General features: G+C 47.8%; 2 protein-coding genes across 3 annotated transcripts in view; one reads left to right on the top strand and one right to left on the bottom strand.

The window, feature by feature from the left end:
• arr3b (arrestin 3b, retinal (X-arrestin)) overlaps positions 1-1,751 on the bottom strand; it is an 18,294-nt gene extending 16,543 nt beyond the window's left edge. The window contains exons 1-2 of the mRNA XM_061233478.1: positions 1,579-1,751; positions 618-685 (exon numbers count right to left, since the gene is read on the bottom strand). Coding sequence (XP_061089462.1) covers positions 618-685; positions 1,579-1,751 — 241 coding nt within the window. The remainder of the gene's footprint in view (positions 1-617; positions 686-1,578) is intronic.
• The window catches only part of inppl1b (inositol polyphosphate phosphatase-like 1b), a 33,590-nt gene that overhangs the window by 224 nt on the left and 15,210 nt on the right, over positions 1-18,156 (top strand). For both annotated transcript variants that reach the window (XM_061234218.1, XM_061234216.1), the window contains exons 1-9: positions 1-1,886; positions 4,241-4,304; positions 10,346-10,484; positions 11,190-11,328; positions 12,660-12,800; positions 14,656-14,743; positions 16,078-16,167; positions 16,780-16,902; positions 17,778-17,892. The exon at positions 1-1,886 is cut by the window's left edge. In XM_061234218.1, the coding sequence (XP_061090202.1) occupies positions 1,750-1,886; positions 4,241-4,304; positions 10,346-10,484; positions 11,190-11,328; positions 12,660-12,800; positions 14,656-14,743; positions 16,078-16,167; positions 16,780-16,902; positions 17,778-17,892 (1,036 nt within the window). In that variant the 5' untranslated portion in view covers positions 1-1,749. The remainder of the gene's footprint in view (positions 1,887-4,240; positions 4,305-10,345; positions 10,485-11,189; positions 11,329-12,659; positions 12,801-14,655; positions 14,744-16,077; positions 16,168-16,779; positions 16,903-17,777; positions 17,893-18,156) is intronic.

Raw genomic sequence — 18,156 nt, 5'->3', positions numbered from 1 at the left:
GAGAGAGAGAGAGAATTGCAGAGTATGAAAAAGCACGAGAGGGAGGAGAACCAGAGCTAGCCAGCGCAGCAGAAAAATAATTGCAGACAGAATAGAAGACAGAAAACAAGGGAGTGACGGAGGGAGACCCTCAGCTGCCTACCTGGGTCCTGTGGCTGTGCTTTCTGTTTTGGAACTGGCGAGGTGGGGAGGGAGGTGTGGAAGAGGGGAGGAGGAGGAGGAGGAGGGGGGCGTGGGTGCCTGGTCTGGAGGCCGCAGTCCGGGGAAGTTTCACACACCAGCAACAAAGTGAAGCCACTCGGAGGAATTCACAGTCTCGCACGTCTGGGTTTTTTTTTCTTCCGTTCTCCGTTTTCTTTTCCTCCCCCTTACTCACACTCTCTCTCTATCCCCTCTCTCTCTCTCTGTCTCTCAATCTTTCTCATTCTCTGTCTCTCAGTCTCTCTCACGCTCTCTCTCTCTCTGTGTCTCAGTCTTTCTCATTCTGTCTCTCAATCTTTCTCATTCCCTCTCTCTCAGTCTCTCTCTCTCTCCCAGTCTCTCTCACCCTCACCCCCCCCTCTCTCTCTCTCTCTCTTTTCTTCTTTCTGCTGAAAGAGTGGGGAGCTGCTTCATACGTCTGGTCTGCTGCGCCCTCCTCAGCGACAGTCCACCCCAGACGCCGTGTGTGGACCCCTGACCACCCCTGGAGGGGGGAGGAGGGGGGGGGGGGTAGGGGCGTGTGGGGCACGCTCGGGACAGGGCAGGGCACCCGTTCGGAGGAGGCACCGCTCAGTTAACTGTTCCCGGACGGTGTGGAGACAGAGCGAAGAGAGAGATCTGGGTACGGGACATCTGCAGAGGAAGCTCGCTGATCAGCTGATCCGTTGAGGGGTGTTCCCTGCCCTTATAAGGAGACGGGGCCGCGGGGCGGTTCGGGCCCTTTTCCGCGTGCTTTTGGCGCGCTGCTCCCGTCGTCCGCGTGGAGGGAGGCGTTTGGCTGCGGCCTGCGCTCCTGCTCTTTATTCCCCCTGTTTTCTTTCAGCACAACAGCCCGTCTTGTCTGGGGACAATAGGAACGTTTGTTGTTGTGGCGAGTTCGCAAGGGGATCGGAACGAGGCCGTACGCTCTCTCTCTCGCTCTCGCTCTCTCCCTCTCTCTTTCTCTCTCCTCTCTCTCTGGCTGTGAGGTCTCTCCCCTCTCTCTCTTTTTCTCTCTCTCTCCCTCTCTCTTACTCTCTCCTCTCTCTCTGGCTGTGAGCTCTCCCTCTCCCTTTCTCTCCCTCTCCCTCTCTCTCTCTCTCTCTCTCTCTCTCTCTCGCGGAAACAGCTGGAATGCCATCTGCTGGGAGAAGCCCGGGTGTTCTCGGAGCCTGAACTGAGTCCGCTGAAAGAGCTCCAGAGGGAGGCAGAGGGGCCTTCATCAGCCTGTGACCTGTCTGGCAGCCCCATGACAGCGAGGCCTGCCTGAGGGAACACGTGCTCTGGCGGCGAGGAAGCAGAGCCGGCGGTGACCCGCGTCGGCATTAAGGATTACCTCAACCTCACCCCTCCTCCCATGCGACCCGCCCCCCGTCCCCGGACTCCACGCCTCAACACCTGGAGGTGCCATGAAACGGAGCTCCCCGGCCGCCTCCCCGTGCCAGCGCCGCGCCGACCTCCGCTCCCTCGCGTCTCCCGCCGCCCGGACGACCCCGCTTCCCAGCATCCACCGCCGTCCGGCCCCGCGGCCGCCGCCCTCTCCCCCCTCGCCCGCGGCGGGGCGTCGCCATGGCGACGGCCGCCTGGTATCACCGGGACATCAGCCGCGTGCGGGCGGAGGACCTGCTGGCTCGCGCCGGCAGGGACGGGAGCTTCCTGGTGAGGGACAGCGAGTCCGTGCTGGGAGCCTATGCCCTCTGTCTGCTGTGAGTACCCTCTCAAAAGCCTTCTTTTTTTTGGAATGTTCTGTTTTTCAACATTCTAAGTCAGCGTTCTTGACATCAGCGCTAGAATGCTCAGTTATGAACATTCTAATCACACATCTGTGATCTCACACCTGAAAGTCTTCATATGCTGTCGATGTGCACTCTGTAATAAAGTGACACTGTACATTTTTGTACTTCAAGGGTCAAATTTCCCAAATGTACCCTGACAGTACAATAACATTCTCTTGCGTACAAAACTTTTTCCCAAGCAAAGAAATGTACAAATTAGTTATATGCAATATTGTTGGCTAGGGGGTACAATTTTAGACGCCTGGAGTAACGCCCCAGTGACAAGCATCTGTACCTGTTTAGGGACTTTTTATACCTTTATTTCTGAGAGTGTGTGTGCCTCTCCTGATACTTCACCCTCTTCAGATACCCTGCATCCACACCGCTCACATATCAGTCAGTCCTCCCCGGCTGGAGGGTGGGACTGGAGACAGGAGTTTCTTCTCTGGTGGTGTATTATAGTACAGCTTGGCTATCGCTAATGTTGCTGTCCTCATTGCCGTTTCAGTAGACGCACTGAACTGGACTTCCTTCGGTTTCAGTTGGGGGACTGAACTTTAAATGTTAAGACCACTTCGCAGCGGGTGGGCGTGCTGCCACCCAGTCTCCGGTCTCACGCTGCACTGCCACCGCCACAAACAGCGCTCACGCCCTCCTCCCTCGCACACGCACACAGCGGGGACACTGGAGGTTTTATATCATTCGCCTTTATGCTAGTTTCCACTGCAGGCTTTTCGCAAATCGACTTAGCAGACGTCCCGTCAAATATAACTCAGAGTGTCTGCGGGCTCCATCAGCCCAGCCTCTGACAGGGCCCTGACCGGGACAGGCCGCTTCAGTAACTCGGAGAGTTTGGCTGCAGTGTGAGAGGGGCAGGAGGACGGGGCCGCGGCTGGTCGGGGAGGTTTGGGCCGGGGTGGCAGGGGCAGGAGGACGGAGCCGCGGCTGGTCGGGGAGGTTTGGGCCGGGGTGGCAGGGGCAGGAGGACGGAGCCGCGGCTGTTCGGGGAGGTTTGGGCCGGGGTGGCAGGGGCTCTCCTCTCTCCCCTCGCTCCCCGGGCCCTGGAGCTGCGGTGGAAGTGTGCTCTGGTGACCGGGCGCCTTCTCCACTGCGGCCCCGCGCCAGACGCATTCCTGAAAGCTGATCCCTCCAGCTCCGGCACCCTCTCCTCTCCTCTCCTCTCCTCTCCTCCCCTCTCCTCTCCTCTCCTCTCCTCTCCTCTCCTCTCCTCGGCTTGTTTTTCTCATGCAAAACTGAAATGAACCTCCCACAATGCACTGCCGCAGTTGCAGCATAAGGCATTGTGGGTGTTCTGTTCTTCCCAGGCAATACCACGTCATGGGAAAATAAACGTGTCTGATACACAAATGCGTGTGTAGTTCTCCGGGGTGTGTAGTTCTCTGAGGTGTGTAGTTTTCTTGGGGTGCATAATTCTCTGGGGTGTGTCGTTCTTTGGGGTGTGTAGTCCTCTGAGGTGTGTAGTTCCCTGAGGTGTATAGTTCTCTGGGGTACGTAGTTCCCTGAGGTGTATAGTTCTCTGGGGTATGTAGTTCCCTGAGGTGTATAGTTCTCTGGGGAGTGTAGTTCTCTGGGGTGTGTCGTTCTTTGGGGTGTGTAGTTCTCTGAGGTGTATAGTTCTCTGGGGTGTGTAGTTCCCTGAGGTGTATAGTTCTCTGGGGTGTGTAGTTTCTGGTGTGTATAGGTCCCTGGGGTGGCAAAAGACTCTGTACCTGACCAGGTATCACAGGTGGCTGCCACAGGTAGCTACATAACTGCTGAGTGGCAACAGACTGCTGATCTTGAGTTATGTATCTCTATAGCTCCTGATCTGAGTATTCATAGAATACGCCCATGCTTCTGCTGAGTAAAATGATCAGTAATGTATTAAGTTATGTCATAAGTAATACATGACACAGGCTTACAGGAAGCAATTGGGTTCTTGCGTCCAGGAACGAAAGAGGCCATTTAATCCAAAAGCATTCGTGTGTAAAGTTCAACGATTGCACTGGAAGGAAATGTGAAATGAAACTATGTGAATACGTTTAAGCTGTGACAGAACAGTCACACCACTCTGCATTTTATGGCCCAGACCAAGTTTTTTTTTTTCCTAGGCCCAGTTTTTATTTAGGTTAAATTGGCCCCAGAATGAAGTTGTGTCTAATTTGTTTTAGGTCAGCTTGTGATCTGTAGCATAGCATGTGGTTTAGTGGTAAGAGCAGAGGACCACATAGGCATGTGTGGTGAGCAGTTTGCGAGGTAATAATAAGGGCCACTGTCGTTTGCAGGTTTCAGCGACACGTTCACACGTACCGCATTCTCCCTGACACCGACGGTCTGCTGGCTGTTCAGGTAAGTGCACACCATGCCATGTTTCAGCACTTTCCTCCCATACGCATGACCTGCTCATGTTACCGGCCAGTTTCACAGCTAAAAATGAACCCCGCTCTCCCGGCGGCGTCGAGTTAAAAATTAAAGAGAGACAGCTTTTGTAGCCACGACACCTGAGTTGTTAGCACCTTTCCTACATTTCTTTAGCAGCAAAATACCAAAAGGATCAGGATAGAACAAATAAAAACAAAATCAAACAAATAAAAATTGTATCAAATTAGAACAAAAACAAGCAGTAAGAACAATTCATATTTATATTATGTTCTTCGCTAAATCAGGCAAAAATAGTGCCAGCGAGGTAGGACTCCTTGAGCATGACTCATTTCAAGATTTTCCATCTGCTAAGAAAATTACTTATCAAGCAAATAGCAACGTAAAACAAGTCAATATTTTCAGCGTAAAAAAAAGAAGATAACTTTTTACATGACTAATGTGCTTGTTAAGACTGGCTATTCTTGCAGTGTGGAAAATCGAGTATGTTGTTGCAGTGTTTTCCGTTCGGACTCAAGCAGGAAACCTTGGGGTGTCGGGGCTGCGTGCAGTTGACAGAGCTGAGTGAAAATCGTGGGTTTTATTTTGATGCTGCCTCTGCCATTTGGTCATGTAGCTGCATGTTTCTACAATGACCTCAGCAGCACAGAGGAGAGATTGTGTTGCTTACATGGATTCCTGTACAGCCCACTCACTTGGCCAGAGACTGAAGCTACTACCATGTGTGGGCCGGGGACACGGAGAGTGTGTGGGGTGTGCCATGTGCCCAGGAGTACTGTGTGTTTGTGCTTTTGTGTGGACACGCGTGTGTATGTGTCTGTGTGTGTGTGTGTGTGTGTGTGTGTGTGTGTGTGTGAGTGTGTGTGAACAGTGCGTGTGCATATGTGTGTGTTTATGTCTGTATGTGTGCGTGCATGTGTGTATGGGTTTGGATGTGTGTATGCACAGTATGTGTGTATATGTGTTTATGTCTGCATGTGTGTGCATGTGTGTATGGGTTTGGATGTGTGTATGCACAGTATGTGTGTATATGTGTGAGTATGTGTTTATGTCTGTGTGTGTGCGTGCATGTGTGTATGGGTTTGGATGTGTGTATGCACAGTATGTGTGTATATGTGTGAGTATGTGTTTATGTCTGTGTGTGTGTGTGCATGTGTGTATGGGTTTGGATGTGTGTATGCACAGTATGTGTGTATATGTGTGAGTATGTGTTTATGTCTGTGTGTGTGTGTGCATGTGTGTATGTGTTTGGATGTGTGTATGCACAGTATGTGTGCATATGTGTGAGTATGTGTTTATGTCTCTGTGTGTGTGTGCATGTGTGTATGGGTTTGGATGTGAGTATGCACAGTATGTGTGTATATGTGTGAGTATGTGTTTATGTCTGTGTGTGTGCGTGCATGTGTGTATGGGTTTGGATGTGTGTATGCACAGTATGTGTGTATATGTGTGAGTATGTGTTTATGTCTGCATGTGTGTGCATGTGTGTATGGGTTTGGATGTGTGTATGCACAGTATGTGTGTATATGTGTGAGTATGTGTTTATGTCTGCATGTGTGTGCATGTGTGTATGGGTTTGGATGTGTGTATGCACAGTATGTGTGTATATGTGTGAGTATTTGTTTATGTCTGTGTGTGTGTGTGCATGTGTGTATGGGTTTGGATGTGTGTATGCACAGTATGTGTGTATATGTGTGAGTATGTGTTTATGTCTGTATGTGTGTGTGCATGTGTGTATGGGTTTGGATGTGTGTATGCACAGTATGTGTGTCTATGTGTGAGTATGTGTTTATGTCTGTGTGTGTGTGTGCATGTGTGTATGGGTTTGGATGTGTGTATGCACAGTATGTGTGCATATGTGTGAGTATGTGTTTATGTCTCTGTGTGTGTGTGCATGTGTGTATGGGTTTGGATGTGTGTATGCACAGTATGTGTGTATATGTGTGAGTATGTGTTTATGTCTGCATGTGTGTGTGCATGTGTGTATGGGTTTGGATGTGTGTATGCACAGTATGTGTGTATATGTGTGAGTATGTGTTTATGTCTGTGTGTGTGTTTGTGTTTGACAGACACATGCTGATCTCTGCGCACTGTCCCTTTAAGAGCCAGGGAGCCTGGTCCTCATTATGGACGGGAAGGGAAAAAAAACACAATCACACAAACATGAAAAGCACTGCCCACAAACCAGCGTGTGCATTCCTCTGCACTGCGTGTGTGTGTGTGTGTGTGCGTGTGTGTGTGTGTACGCATGACTGAGTGAAAGGTCTTACAGCCCAGGCCACAAAACACAACGAAAACTCGGCCCGTCTCGACAGACTATGAAGACCATATATGGTGACAGTCTTTGCCTTTAAAAGCTTTCAAATTTCTGTCAGACGAGAGAAGATGCACTTAGGCCACTATAGAAAGTTTGTATGTATGTTTCCTTGTCTATTATAGCTTCTGTTCTGTGACTATCTCTTAAGCCTTTTCTTGGTGAACTTTCTTATAAACTCTGCGACTACACAGTGAGTGCAAAATATCTTCTTCTAGGAACGAAAGACTGATATTTTTATCAGAAAATTTGTAGGCAAGGGTTAAAACTGTGCTGCCTTTCTCTATCCTGTCCTCTCTTTCATTCCACCTTTCATTTTCTCGGCCCTTTCATTAGAAACAAATACTTCTATTATTTTAAGATTCCTTGGCAGCAAACTCAAATTGTCCCCGTTGGAAATTGTTACTGTATTTGTGTAGTAAAATAAAGAGTGATGTGATCCTGATACAGACACAGAAAAGTAGGCTGTCGTGGCAGTAGCCTAGTGTGCCTTGGTTGAACTTTGGCGCCGTACTCTGTATGTGTGTATGTGTGTGTATGTGTGTGCATGCATGCATGCGTTTGTGTGCGTACATGTGTACGTGCCTGTGTGTGTGTGCATGCATGTGTTTGTGTGCGTATGTGTGCGCCCGCGCGTGTTGTATGTGTGTGTGCGTGTGTATGTGTGTGTGCATGCGTGTGTTTGTGTGCGTATGTGTGCGTGCGCGCGAGTGTTGTATGTGTGTGTGCGTGTGTATGTGTGTGTGCATGCGTGTGTTTGTGTGCGTATGTGTGCGCCCGCGCGTGTTGTATGTGTGTGTGCGTGTGTATGTGTGCGTATGTGTGAGTGCGCGCGAGTGTTGTATGTGTGTGTGCGTGTGTATGTGTGTGTGCATGCGTGTGTTTGTGTGCGTATGTGTGAGTGCGCGCGAGTGTTGTATGTGTGTGTGCGTGTGTATGTGTGTGTGCATGCGTGTGTTTGTGTGCGTATGTGTGAGTGCGCGCGAGTGTTGTATGTGTGTGTGCGTGTGTATGTGTGCGTATGTGTGCGTGCGCACGCGTGTTGTATGTGTGCGTACATGTGAGTGTGCGTGTGCATGCATCCATGTGTTCGTGTGCGTACATGTGTGCGCGCCTGTGTATGTGTGCGTATGTGTGCGTGCGCGCGCGTGTTGTATGTGTGTGTGCGTGTGTATGTGTGTGCGCCTGTGTATGTGTGTGTGCATGCGTGTGTTTGTGTGCGTATGTGTGCGTGCACGCGCGCGTGTGGTATGTGTGTGTGCGTGTGTATGTGTGTGTGCATGCGTGTGTTTGTGTGCGTATGTGTGCGTGCGCGCGCGTGTGGTATGTGTGTGTGCGTGTGTATGTGTGTGTGCGTGTGTATGTGTGCGTATGTGTGCGTGCGCGTGTTGTATGTGTGCGTGTGCGCGCGTGTTGTATGTGTGTGCGCGTGTGTATGTGTGTGCGCCTGTGTTTGTGTGCGTATGTGTGCGTGCGCGTGTTGTATGTGTGCGTGTGCGCGCGTGTTGTATGTGTGTGCGCGTGTGTATGTGTGTGCGCCTGTGTTTGTGTGCGTATGTGTGCGTGCGCGCGCGCGTGTTGTATGTGTGTTTGTGTGCGTATGTGTGCGTGTGCGCGAGTGTTGTATGTGTGCGCGCGTGCGTCTGTGTGTGTGCATGCCTGTGTTTGTGTGCGTATGTGTGCGTGCGCGCGCGTGTGGTATGTGTGTGTGCGTGTGTATGTGTGTGTGCGTGTGTATGTGTGCGTATGTGTGCGTGCGCGTGTTGTATGTGTGCGTGTGCGCGCGTGTTGTATGTGTGTGCGCGTGTGTATGTGTGTGCGCCTGTGTTTGTGTGCGTATGTGTGCGTGCGCGTGTTGTATGTGTGCGTGTGCGCGCGTGTTGTATGTGTGTGCGCATGTGTATGTGTGTGCGCCTGTGTTTGTGTGCGTATGTGTGCGTGCGCGCGCGCGTGTTGTATGTGTGTTTGTGTGCGTATGTGTGCGTGCGCGCGTGCGTGTTGTATGTGTGTGTGCGTGTGTATGTGTGTGTGCATGCGTGTGTTTGTGTATGTGTGCGCGCGTGTGTATGTGTGTGTGCATGCGTGTGTTTGTGTGTGTACATGTGTGTGCGCGTGTGTGTGCATGCATGCGTTTGTGTGCGTATGTGTACGTGCCTGTGTGTGTGTGCATGCGTGTGTTTGTGTGCGTATGTGTGCGTGCGCGCGCGCGTGGTATGTGTGCGCGCGTGTGTATGTGTGTGTGCATGCGTGTGTTTGTGTATGTGTGCGCCCGCGCGCGTGTTGTATGTGTGCGCGCGTATTGTATGTGTGTGTGCATGCGTGTTGTATGTGTGCGTATGTGTGCGTGTGCGCGCGTGTTGTATGTGTGTGTGCGTGTGCATGCGTGTGTTTGTGTGCGTATGTGTGCGTGTGCGCGCGTGTTGTATGTGTGTGTGCGTGTGCATGCGTGTGTATGTGTGCGTATGTGTGCGTGCGCGCGCGTGTTGTATGTGTGCGCCTGTGTTTGTGTGCGTATGTGTGTGTGTTGTATGTGTGTGCGCGTGTGTATGTGTGTGTGCCTGTGTTTGTGTGCGTATGTGTGCGTGCGCGCGCGCGTGTGGTATGTGCGTGCGCGCGCGTGTGGTATGTGTGTTTGTGTGCGTATGTGTGCGCGCGTGTGTTGTGTGTGTGCGCGTGCCTCTGTGGCTGGCTGGGGCAGAAAGCTCTGGAGCTCTGACTCACTGCAGCCAACCGGCAGCCTCCAGGATGTGGGCGGCAGTGACATCATCTCCTGAGCCCAGCGGGGCACGGCTCTGCCAGGCTGGGTCCGCGTCGTCCGTCGCCGTTACCTCTGGAAGGGCCCTCAGAGGCAGGCTATCCCAGGGGGCCGTGCCTCCACCCTGGGTGTACAAAGCAGGCCAACTGCTTAAATGTAACGCAATTAGACGTAAATGTAATGTACCGTAATGTAATAATGCAGCTACAATTTCCAAATGGCCATGTTATTCCAACAACCCAAAACTATTGGACAAATTTGGTCTTGAAAGCACCCTGTTTTACGTGTGACGTCTTTATCTGGTTCTGTCTTAAATTGTTCTCGTTAATCCTGTACGGTCTGGTAATGAAGAACTTCCTGCTTCAAATTCCAATGTATGGTCAGCAGACCGGTCCTGGGAATACCAATTTCTTTCTTTCCCCTCACAATCGATTGCCTGTCTCTCTGAAAAGGCATCCCAATGCAAAAGTCTCCTAAAACAACATTCAGGCAGCACCAGCACATGCGTTTCAGTGCGTGTCAGAGCATTCTACTAAGTTACGTTAGTGGTTTGCACATGATGAGTTAGTCTGTAATTGCTGTGGTAATTTTTTTATTTTTTTATTTCCTGATTTGACATAAATGTGGGATTCTGTAGGACGCAGAGACAGAGGTGCGGTCCTGTTTCTGAGTGAATTTTAGTGGGAGGTTTAATGGAGGTATAGGGCGGCCTGTAGTATAGTGGTTAAGGTACATGACTGGGACCCGCAAGGTTGGTGGTTCGATCCCCGGTGTTAGTCAAATCAACTGCACGTCGCTCTGGATAAGAGCGTCTGCCAAATGCCATTAATGTAATGAAATGTAATGTAGTGTAATGTAATGTAATGTAATGTAATGTAGTGTAATGTAATGTAATGTAATGTGGTCTTCTGCTTCCTTGGTCATTGTCACTGTTGCGCTCAGACTTCCCAGGGGGTTCAGGCCAACTGCTTCAGCACGCTGGGGGACCTGGTGTTGGGGTACCAGCAGCCGCACAAGGGCCTGGTGACGCCCCTGCTGTACCCCGTGGGGCGGGAATCTGACCCCGGAGACGACAGCTCAGGTGAGGGGGCGGGTAACCCCGAGCCCTAGAGTATACAGGGCGGCCTGTAGCGTAGTGGTTAAGGTAAATGACTGGGACACGCAAGGTCGGTGATTCTAATCCCGGTGTAGCCACTATAAGATCCGCACAGCCGTTGGGCCCTCGAGCAAGGCCCTTAACCCTGCATTGCTCCAGGGGAGGATTGTCTCCTGCTTAGTCTAATCAACTGTACGTCGCTCTGGATAAGAGCGTCTGCCAAATGCCATTAATGTAATGTAATGTAATGTAAACATCGCGTCAGTGTCCTGTGCAAATGTGCACTGCAGACGCTACATGTAGACTAGTAGAGCCTGAGCACTGGAACGATGTTGATTTTAAGCAAATGAAATAAAATGCTTAACTTTTTAGATAAGTCAAATTTGAAAACACTCCAGCAGCGGCAATGAAATACATTATGAAATATAAACGCAAATATTGTGTTATGAATATTATTGCAAATCGTTGTTTTTACAATGGTCAGTCATTTGTCGGAATTTTACCGGGGTCCAACGGGTTGAAAATGAAACATAGGAGATAAGTTCTTTGCAGAGATTGTTTTACTTGATATTACTTTTCTTTCACTTATTTGCCAGGGACCACCTGCAATTTTCCACATGAATTCCAAAATATGAAACCTTCGCTCAGCTAAAAGCGAAACGTGTTGACCTGTTGAAATTTTCTCTGCAGACGATGAGAAGTCCGGTTTGGCATGGACGCCCAGTCCGGCCCCACCCCCAGCCAACACAGAGCCCCCCCAAGGGACCCCCATTTCCCCAGGCCTCCATCTCCTCCTCCTCCAGAGGCTCCAGGAGATCACCGTGCCCAGGTCCATATGCTCGGCTTTACCATACACACTCAAATCAAAGCTGGCATGCATTTTAGGGCAGCATGTAGCGTAGTGGTTAAGGCACATGACTGGGACCCGCAAGGTCGGCGGTTCGAATCCCGGTGTAGCCACAATAAGATCCGCACAGCCGTTGGGCCCTTGAGCGAGGCCCTTAACCCTGCATTGCTCCCAGGGCGGATTGTCTCCTGATTAGTCTAATCAACTGTATGTCACTCTGGATAAGAGCGTCTGCCAAAAGCAATTAATGTAATGTAAATTTCATTTCATGCACAGTGTACCAAACCTTCCAGTGAGCAAAAGCTGGAATATCGATGTCTAGATGGCTGAAAATCTTTGTTGAGAGACGTTTTCACATGAACAGACTGGGTAAACATCAATATATACGTAGCTCAGGTTTTACCCAGATATAGCCTGCCTATGTCCTAGTTGGCTAGAAAACTATTTCAATTTCAACCAAATGTAGCTGTGTTTTCACTTGAATGCCGAGACAGTGTTTCAGCAACTTTTCACCACAATAATGTTTGCTGGGCTGGATTTAATATGCTTTACATCTTTAGATGCCAATAAAATTTGAAAATCTATCCCTGGGAATATTCAACAGAACATGCTATTAACCAAAACGTGTACTAGTATGAAAGGAGATCTATGTTCTGAATATTTGTAAAAATAGTTGTTCCACATAAAAGTTCAAGTAATCTGCAGGAATTTTACTGGCATCTAAAGGGCTATTAAATTACTTAAAATTTAATTTTTGACCCAGGTTTGATGTTTCATTTATGCTGCAGGAAAGGAGAGCTCCTAGACCATCTGTGTGATCAGATACCATTAGGGAGATGAACTATGGTTACATAGAGCTCCTTATTCAAGATGTTTCTGTAGTCGTCTACCAAGTGCTCTAGACACAGCAACAGACACAATGTCAAGTGGTTAGCACATGTGTATATTTGGGTTATAAGCAGCTGGGTGGATACTTGTGGTGCGTGACAGTGATTGTGTTGCTAAAACCACACAAGATTTGTCTGAAGTTTCATCCAGTTAGTGCTAAAGTTATTTAACAGCAGTGAAGTTGTTGAGAACTACGTAGCAAGGTTTTTTTTTTTTTCATCACCTACCCCCCAAACCACATCTTTCCAAGAACATTGTAAACAGGTCTAGATCATAATTTTTCCATGGAAAAATTACTTAAATACATGCTTGCTAGCTGACAAGACCATTAGGACGCAATGTTTTCGCAACTTTCCACACACACACTTAAAAAGCATTTAAGGGCCTGGTTTGGTTTTCCGCGTGGTCACGTGATGTTTTTGCAGCGTGGCCAGTGAACTGGTGGGACTGTTGAGTGAATACCTGCGCAGCGAGCTTCCTCAGGACCTGGAGCGTCTGCGCAGAGGGGGAACGGGTCTGCGCATCCTACAGCGCACCCTGGGCACAGCCTGCGAGAGTCTGCACAGGTACAACTGTCTCTCAAACCCTGATATCACTGTCTCTTAAACCCTGGTACTACTGTTTCTCAAACCAGGTACTCTAATACAACTGTCTCTCAAACCATGTTACTACTGTCTCTCAAACCCTGATACCACTGTCTCTTAAACCCTGGTACAACTGTTTCTCAAACCAGGTACTCTAATACAACTGTCTCTCAAACCATTTTACTACTGTCTCTCAAACCCTGATACCACTGTCTCTTAAACCCTGGTACTACTGTCTCTCAAACCAGGTACTCTAATACGACTGTCTCTCAAACCAGGTACTCTAATGCGACTGTCTCTCAAACCCAGGTACACCTGTCTCTCAAACGAGGTACTCTAATACAACTGTCTCTTAAACCCTGGTACCACTGTCTCTTAAACCCTGGTACAGCTGTCTCTTAATCCCTGGTAGAACTGTCTCTTAAACCCTGGTACAACTGTCTCTTAAACCATGGTACAACTGTCTCTTAAACCCTGGTACATCTGTCTCTTAAACCCTGGTACAGCTGTCTCTTAAACCCTGGTACAACTGTCTCTTAAACCTTGGTACAATTGTCTCTCAAACGAGGTACTCTAATACAACTGTCTCTTAAACCCTGGTACCACTGTCTCTTAAACCCTGGTACAGCTGTCTCTTAATCCCTGGTAGAACTGTCTCTTAAACCCTGGTACAACTGTCTCTTAAACCATGGTACAACTGTTTCTTAAACCCTGGTACAGCTGTCTCTTAAACCCTGGTACAGCTGTCTCTTAAACCCTGGTACACCTGTCTCTTAAACCTTGGTACAATTGTCTCTTAAACCCTTGTCCAACTGTCTCTTAAACCCTGGTACAGCTGTCTCTTAAACGCTGGTACACCTGTCTCTTAAACCCTGGTACAACTGTCTCTTAAACCCTGTTACAATTGTCTCTTAAACTCTTGTCAAACTGTCTCTTAAACCCTGGTACAACTGTCTCTTAAACCCTGGTACACCTGTCTCTTAAACCCTGGTACAACTGTCTCTTAAATCCTGGTACAATTGTCTCTTAAACCCTGGTACAACTGTCTCTTAAACCCTGGTACACCTGTCTCTTAAACCTTGGTACAATTGTCTCTTAAACCTTGGTACAATTGTCTCTTAAACCCTGGTACAACTGTCTCTCAAACCCTGGTACAACTGTTTCTTAAACCATGGTACAACTGTCTCTTAAACCCTGGTACAACTGTCTCTGCTAAACCCTGGTACAACTTTCTCTTAAACCCTGGTACAACTGTCTCTGCTAAACACTGGTACAACTGTCTCTTAAACCCTGGTACAACTGTCAATGGAACTGCCGGGGCACCATTGTCTCTTAAACCCTGATACAACTGTCAATGGGAGTCCATGAGTGCTTCTAGACACTGGCTATCAGAGTTTGCACAGTATATGATGATTGGCATAATATGATCAAGGATAGTTTCAGAGTTCAGAGGCACTGATGTAGGATGTTGAAAATGTAAGGCCATTCTGCAGCAGATAGTGCAGCAGCAGTATTGATGGGAAATGTAGTCCAGAGCTACTTTACAGCTTTGCAAGGAATCAATCAAACTTAATCTGGACTTCTGTCAGGCCCTGCTCAGTATTACCTTTTTGTGAAAGCAAGACCCTTAAAAAGGAGTTATCACAAAATTATATGTGATATGTTTAATAATTTTAAAGGGAACTATTGTTGTTCCACATTTGTCTTTGACCCATCTACCCGAATGCTTTTACACAGGGAACATACCTCTGAGCACAAGAGAATATAAACAAATCTTTCTAAGGTCTGGTGACATCCAGGTTTGTACAGAGTATTAAAACACATTTTTTATCGGCAGTGAGATAGACCTGACCTTGTCCAGCCTGGAGACGCTGGCCAAAGTGTTTGACCATCCTGCCTGTCCCCTGACCAGCCTCAAGACCCAGGTGAGTCAATGATACCAGCTCACCTTCAGGCTGCTGTTCTCCTGGACCATCTCTCTGTTGGAGCTCCTCACTGCGAATTTAGAACCTGTGACCCAGTTAATGAGCCAATGCATTTCCGACTGAACCCATCGCTTCATAAAACCCAACCTTTCATGTATTCAAATATAGAAACAAATTGTTTTTACAAACATATATTAAAACAACTGCATTTACACTGTAAACCAGTGAATATTGTGCCATGTTTAATTATACTGGCGGGTGAATAAGAGAGCTAACTATGCAAGAAGTAGAGGCAGTCTGTAAGGCACCTTTCTGTCTTTAATTGTTCTTATATCATTGCCCTTCCAAAACGTCCTGGAACGAATGCAAATCCGTGCAAATGAACTAAGCGAAACAGCTCCCTGTTAACTGTTTCCTCCTCACGCAGTCAATTGCGATTGAAACGTTTCAAACGAAATGTGGAAAGCAGAGAGTTTTTTTAAAAGTGGTTTCTGAGTGCACGGGGAGGGTGAATATCAGGCATACCTGTGGTGTGGTGGCTTGGACTAATCCGACAGACATTTGAGCAAAAAAAAAAAAAAAAACCCCAAAAAACCCAGGGCCTCGTGGCCTGACGGAATAATTACAAACATGTAAACTGTGCGCCCTCTAGTGGTGACCAACCACAAAGCATATATCACTCTGCGTGGGCATATTACTTCAAATAAATGGTCAAACAGTGACATTGAGATTACTATTGTAACAAGAGTGTGTAGAGTGGTGTGGGAGTGGATCATTGATATTAAGATCAGTTGCAATCGATTTGCCTGATTGAAGGTTATTCTATTTTCCTCTTATTTTCCTCTATTTTTACCTCTTTTTCCTTTGCCTTTCCAAAATATTTTAATGTTAATAACCTGTAACATCATATTATTGAAAACTCATATTATCAACCAAAACCTCTGGTTTCCATGAAGCAGAGAGCATTGAAGGAAATTCCCATGTTAGATTTCTGTAGATCTTCTGCAGTAGATTCCCATGTTAGATTTCGGTAGATTTTCTTCAGTAGATTCCCATGTTAGATGTTTGTAGATTTTCTTCAGTAGATTCCCATGTTAGATGTTTGTAGATTTTCTTCAGTAGATTCCCATGTTAGATGTTTGTAGATTTTCTTCAGTAGATTCCCATGTTAGATTTTTGTAGATCTTCAGTAGATTCACATGTTAGATTTCTGTAGATCTTCAGTAGATTCCCATGTTAGATTTTTGTAGATTTTCTTCAGTAGATTTCCATGTTAGATTTCTGTAGATTTTCTTCAGTAGATTCTCATGTTTCGCCCCCTCTCTGTTCTGTAGAACATGGGGAAGGGTTCAGACCTGGACATGGAGAGTCTGCTGTGTAAGATCTCAGCCCTGTGCAGCCTGCTGTCCTCCCTGGAGAAGAGGGTACCTGCTCACAACCTGCAACCTTGCTGCTCCTTCTCCCTGTCGCCGGCCAGAGCTCCTGCCTCAGGCCCAGTGTAGCCCTGCCCTGTAGTCCCCTGTGCTGTGCAGTCTAGAGCCACATTTACTCAACGTTTTATCCTGTGTGTTTTATCCTTGACTCCAGCAAGGGCATTATTTATGGGGGTGTTCTTGTGCTGTGCTCATGCAAAAACCTCAACCTGAATCCTTAGTTCAGATGCACCTTTGTAGCAACAATCTTAGACCTTAGTAGTTGAGTTGGTTGAGGTCACACACACACACACATACACAGTGTTGAACTGCTTCCCACTAATTATGATATTCCGAGTGTCTATAGCAGGTGAGATTACTGGCATGCAAATGTAAATTATGCCAGTAATCTCCAGGTTATATTCAGAAAAAACTCATGCCAGTTCCTACAAAATGGACGCATACTGTTGTTGCACAGTACACCGGAATAAGAGTGTTCCCACTCAGCATGAATGTATTTTGCCTTAGTATTCATCTGCTGCCTAACAGTCACATAATAAACAGTGAACAGTCATTCTGTGTGTGGCTTTTTGCTGAATGAAACATTCCGGTTGTGTCACGCAGGTGCTGAAGGCCCTGCAGGACGCTGTGGCCAATCACAACCTGGCAGTACAGCCGGCCCCGCCCCCTGAGCCCTTGCCTGCAGTGAGAACGTCTGGCAGGCCCGTCCCAGTCCACTCCTTTCTGGTGAGGACTTTTAGTTGCTTTCTCCAGTCCAGAGTGTTACTCTCATGCTGTCTATATGGTTGCTGTTTCTCATGCGACCTGTAGCGTAGTGGTTAAGGTACATGACTGGGGCCTGCATGGTTTGTTTTTTTTTAAAGATATTTTTTAGGCCTTTTTCAGCTTTATTGGACAGTATATAGTATAGAGAGACAGGAAGAATGGGAGCGAGAGAGAGAGACGGGAAGACATGCGACAAATGTCGGACGGTCGGATTCGAACCGCCGACGTCGCGGCTCACAATGAGCATGTGGTCAGTGCTCTACAGGCTGCGCCACCGAGACACCCCAAGGAGCCTGCATGGTTTGATCCCTGGTGTAGCCACAATAAGATCTGCACAGCCGTCGGGCCCTTGAGCAAGGCCCTTAACCCCGCGTTGCTCCAGGGGAGGATTGTCTCCTGCTTAGTCTAATCGACAGTACGTCACTCTGGATAAGAGCAAATGGCATTAATGTAATGTAATCGCAGCAACAGGGCAATTCCGCTGGATCTGTTCTTCCTCTCTATAACACAGTGTGAAGATGAGTTTGAAGCTTCAGTTGAGTCCTGAAGTTACCAATCAATAGTGAACATGAAAGAGTGACGTGCACACGCTGCTATACAAACATACTGTGCTTCTCCTGGTGGAAGTCTACAGCATGCTATGTAGCAGTTTCTGGGGTTGTTTATTATACTTTTGTTTTTATTATTTCTGCTATTATTGTATTCAAGTTCAATTTGCTGTTTTATCTACACCTGTAAGCTTGATAAAATCCGGAAATATGACTATTTTCCCCCTCTCTCACTCTTATGTGTGCCTGCATGCATGTGTGTGTGTGCCTGTGTGCCTGTGCATCCAGGTGAAGGTTGTCCATTATGGCAGACAGACGGTGTCAGTGGATGTTGACAAGGGGATTCTGCTGTTTGACAAAAAATCAGGGGCCTTCGGTGTGGAAACGCTGTCACATGACCGGAGTGAGGGAAATTTCTATCATCGTCAATCAAGAATTATGGGTTGAATGGAATAACTGTATCGTTCAAGTTTGCAAGTTTATAGTGTTTATTTTGCTGTATGTGTGTGTGTATGTGTGTGTGTGTGTGTTTATGTGTGTGTATGTGTGTGTGTGTGTTTATGTGTGTGTGTGTGTTTATGTGTGTGTGTGTATGCTGTATGTGTGTGTATGTGTGTGTGTTTATGTATGTGTGTGTGTGTATGCTGTATGTGTGTGTGTTTATGTG

This window comes from Conger conger, chromosome 3, assembly GCF_963514075.1.
Source record: "Conger conger chromosome 3, fConCon1.1, whole genome shotgun sequence".
Lineage (NCBI taxonomy): Eukaryota > Metazoa > Chordata > Actinopteri > Anguilliformes > Congridae > Conger > Conger conger.
The sequence above is the reverse complement of the archived record's forward strand: the minus strand, read 5'-3'. Positions and strand labels throughout refer to the sequence as shown.